At 36.9% G+C, this 4,648-nt stretch overlaps 1 protein-coding gene across 1 annotated transcript; it reads right to left on the reverse strand.

The window, feature by feature from the left end:
- Window positions 1-812: 812 nt before the first annotated feature.
- LOC126251466 (facilitated trehalose transporter Tret1-like) lies at window positions 813-2,806 on the reverse strand. Its single transcript, XM_049951902.1, has one exon. The coding sequence runs from the start codon at window positions 2,535-2,537 to the stop codon at window positions 1,071-1,073; it is 1,467 nt and encodes a 488-aa protein (XP_049807859.1). The 5' UTR covers window positions 2,538-2,806; the 3' UTR covers window positions 813-1,070.
- Between the last annotated feature and the right edge of the window lie 1,842 nt (window positions 2,807-4,648).

The raw sequence follows: 4,648 nt of genomic DNA on the forward strand, positions 1-4,648 counted from the left end.
GCATTTTTGGGCCATACAATGCTACAGAAACACATTTAGACTCAAAAGTGAAGCATAGCATTTGAGAACAGTACCTATCACCGAAAACTATTGCCAAATATTCAAAGTAACAACTATAGAAGAGCTGCTGGTGCATCTATACCAACTAACCACATTATTTACAACAGTGATTCACTTGCTCGTGGTTGTAACCTTACAAGATATAACTTAAGGGTTAACACATTCTGAGACTTTTGAAAAAATGTAAAATTTAATGGCTTCAGAACAGAAATTCAGATATACTATGCAGCAACTATATAATATCAACATTCACAATATTTGAACACCATAACCCGATTTCATGTCAAAACCAAACGGAACTTTAATCTTTTTGCCTCCCTGTCATAGTGGGTCTATAGATATACAGGAATCACAACTTTAAGGGATCTGAATGATGTGGAACACAATTACTACTGCATATTTTGATGACACTATCTACCCACATTCACACATAGGTATACTAATAATGAACAATGAACTGTTGCAGCTCAGGTTATTTTTCCATTTGATTGCTATAGTAAATATTAGCATCACCAGTTTACCATTATATTACACAAAAAATGTGAAGTCACCCCTTAGGGATGTAGCATGCATTAGCTTGAAAGACTGAACCATGACAACAAAATACAATATGAGGCATTTTCAAGTCACAATTCCAAGTTAACAATGCATGTACACACAAAAATATTTGAAAACAAATTGAGCCTATGCATTCATCCAAATTATGAGTAGAGGAATGATATCTAAGGGCAAAAGAAACATGTCAGACAAGATAAAATTGATTTTTTTAAATTTATTAAAAATATATCTAAGTAGTGATATCTGCTTACATTTTATGAATACTGACATCTTCAATATCATATAAAGATATCTACTAGTTTATGTCCAAACAATGCTACAAATACGTAGGAAGTAGCACCAAACCCATACATCTTTAAAGTGTGAAACATGCAAATCATAAAAATAATCTCATGATCTGTTACCATAGGCTATGGAAGAGAAAGAAACGTAATTTAAGTCTGAGTATAAAATTAAGACCTTAATGCATCACGAGAGTCCTCACCAGCAAGTTCCCTTTGCAACACCTCTAATGACTTTCCTCTGGTCTCAGGAACAACAAAAAACACAAACACACTACCAATTGCTGTGAGAACTGAGAACAGCCAAAATGTTGAGGCAATACCAACATTTTCTATCAGGTCAGAAAAGAATTTGGCAATAACAAAACCTAAAACAGTACTTAGGAAACACGTCACAGAGCTAGCAAAACCTTTAATATGTCTTGGAAACAAGACACTCATCATTATACAAGGTACAGGGCCAAAACCAAATGAATATACTGCAACATACAGACAGATACTCACAAGTGGCAACCATTCAATATCTATGATGTATGACATTCCATATTTCCCTTGGAGGTAAAAAAATAATCCCAGCAAATACATACATATAAACATGACAAAACTGGAAATAAGTAGCAAAATACGGCAACCCAGAACACCAACAAGTAACGATGTGCACAGAGACGCAATTACCTGTATTGCTCCAACAATTATTGTACATATACTTGGCTCAATACTGCTCCCAACAAAGTGAAATATGTCTGTTGTGTAGAATATCACAGCATTAATACCGCAGAGCTGCTGAAATGACATTAGGCCAATTGCAATAAAAAATGCTACCTTAGCAGTTCTCGAGCTCTGGGCATCTTTGGTTGCTCCATCATTATCATCACAATTTCTTCCTATCTGTAACAACTCTTCCTCCACATCACAATCAGGTCCTTGAAGCCAGAAAAGAGATGTTTTCGCTTCATCTTCCATTCCCTTATGCATATAATACACTGGTGTTTCTGGCATAAAAGCAAACATAATTCCATAAATTATTGGTACAACACCACATACTACTGACGACCAAAATATATCCAATTCTCTGCCTAATACATACGCAAAAACAACACCAACATTTATCATTAGCTGGAAGCACGTTCCAAGCATTTCCCTTATTCCAGTCTCTGCTATTTCACAAATATATATCGGTGCTGATATTGCATATGCTCCACAAGCCATGCCAGTGATGAAACGGCCAGCACAAAACAGTGCCCATGTATTTGCCCAGGCAATTAAAGCCCAGCCTCCAACAAATGGGATTGTCAACGCCAGCATTACAGATTTCCGTCCAAATTTATCAACTAAGTACCCAGTAGGCATAACAGATGCTCCACTCCCAAGTACCATAAAGGAGCTGATCCAGGAAACTTGAGACAATGTAAACTTAAATTTTAATTGGAGTTCTCTGCTTGCTGGTGCTGACCAGGCCACAACATTCCCAACGGCAAATGCACCAACTGTGACGATAAACGCAGCTAAATACTGAGTACATTTTCGGGATCGACGACTTATTAAAAGTTCTCCGTTGCTCGATGTTATGCCTGTAGTCTCTTCTTCTGTTCTGTTGGTCGATTTTGCTACAACATCCTGACCATAATTCACCTCCATTTTATGAGGTAATAACACAAATAATTTTACAGAAATAGTCAGTGTTTATAGGCTGTTTCGGTAACGACCGAACTGGCAGTAACATACCACTTCACTTGATGCTAAACATTGGGATGAATTTCAATTTCCAACGGAGGAAGAGATATGCGTATCCCACAACGCTTACTGAAACTGCACGTACATGAACACGCACTCCCCATACCATACTGTCTCACTGACAGTTACCACCTGTTACACGCCGCTATAAGCAATGCACAAAATATTAACAAGTCAAAGACACATCACACCACTTGAATCTATGACGTCAACAACTGAGACACATTCACTATCGACTGATGTTATCGACAGTAGAGATCAAAGCTATCGACGTTCACGAGAATTTATCCGGTACCTTCGACTCCCACTGGATACAGACTTGAACACTATCGTATAACAAAATGCACTAACACACCTACCGCTCTACAGCTACATCTACGTTTGTCAAGGATTATCGGGAAGAAAGTTTTGAAAGTGCATCGTTTGCTGACTAGGGAAGTTACAGTATTCTCATTGCAACACTCACGTGCCTTTATAAACAAATATGGTAAGAGAGATACTATGGATGCAAGATACTCTTTGGCTGTAGCACTTGGGTAATGCCATATTGGATCCCATCAAGCTCTTTTAAGGAGTGTTTTATATTATAACCGCGTTGTAACTTATGTCTGCATTAAGGATCTCCTAGACAGATAAATTTAGTGATATAAAATGTCAGATAATGAGGTACGGGCATTTAGATGTTTCAAGAACGTTATGCACAGGAGAAAGGTAGCAGCTGTACTATCTTATTGCGGTGTACTGGATAACATCTTCTCTACTGGCTGAAGAGTTTGAGTTGCGAAAATAATGATTCTTCTTCGTGCACTGCCGTTAGCGAAAATTTTGTTATTCACCTTCACGTTGCTGAGATTTGTCAATGTCAATAATCTACGGATATGTGAATAAATTTTGAAAACACATTGATTATATAGTAAAAACAAACTACAGTTGTACTCATTGTCAGAACAAAAAAGATTGACACATATGAGAAGGAATTAAAAGATGACTTAGTCTCACTGTCACTATTAAGTACAAAGAAACTTTACAAACTGTTATTTTAGGAGACTTGTTTTCGAAACAACAGCACCTTCAGATAAAGCACATATGCAGACGTAATATGTTCTGGTACTCATAAAGGCATAGTCCTGCTGCTGATTTTTCTCATCGTTTCAGTTACTTTCAAGAATAATGGAAGAAGTTTACTTTCCTGGCACTAAATTGTAATTTTTCAATCGAATTAGGATATACTTCACACGACTAGCACAATTATTTAGTGATGGGGGAGCTTCTTAAGTACTTACCGTTCTATGTACCGCTATACAACTAACGAGTATGAAGTGGGCAGTTTCTCACTTAAAAAAGCAATAGTTTTCATAATTGCAATGGATGAACTGGTAGAACATATAAAGAGCTTCTGCTTTAATTTTTTGCTAGAATGACTACCGCAGTCACAACGATATGTTGACAACAGAGACATCATCTATGGTTGTCTTCGAGAAATCCAAAGTATGTCTTTGAAAGGAGTGCAGCCATAGTACTTCTAATGACGTATAAATAAAGGCACATCAACCACTCAAGGCCTATTCACACTATGCTTCAGTGGAACAAAACGTTAGTTGACGTCAGTGATAAATGGTGGCGTGTTCACTTGTGGTGGTCACACCACAGAACAACAACAAATGAGAAGCGCAAGTCCTGTGCTAAAAGAGGGAAACACGGGGCAATAGCAGAGCCCCAAGTGATATGGAGATGAATTAAAGAAAAGGAAACATTGCGGATTGCGTCCCCTGTACCGTATATAGGAACTGTTTTTATACTTTTAATTTTACTAATACAAGTCTTTCAAATTTCTGAAGTTATGATTTTGACTAGCATCAGATAAAAAGAACTTAAACACAGCTATGACATACTACAATACAGAAGTGATTTTAACTCATCTTTATCACAATACAAACTGTATTTTTAAGTATATTCCTTTCTGATTATACAAAGGTACAGAAAAAACTCACTAAAGTCAATTGGAGTATATTTCA

Source organism: Schistocerca nitens, chromosome 4, assembly GCF_023898315.1.
Source record: "Schistocerca nitens isolate TAMUIC-IGC-003100 chromosome 4, iqSchNite1.1, whole genome shotgun sequence".
Taxonomy (NCBI): domain Eukaryota; kingdom Metazoa; phylum Arthropoda; class Insecta; order Orthoptera; family Acrididae; genus Schistocerca; species Schistocerca nitens.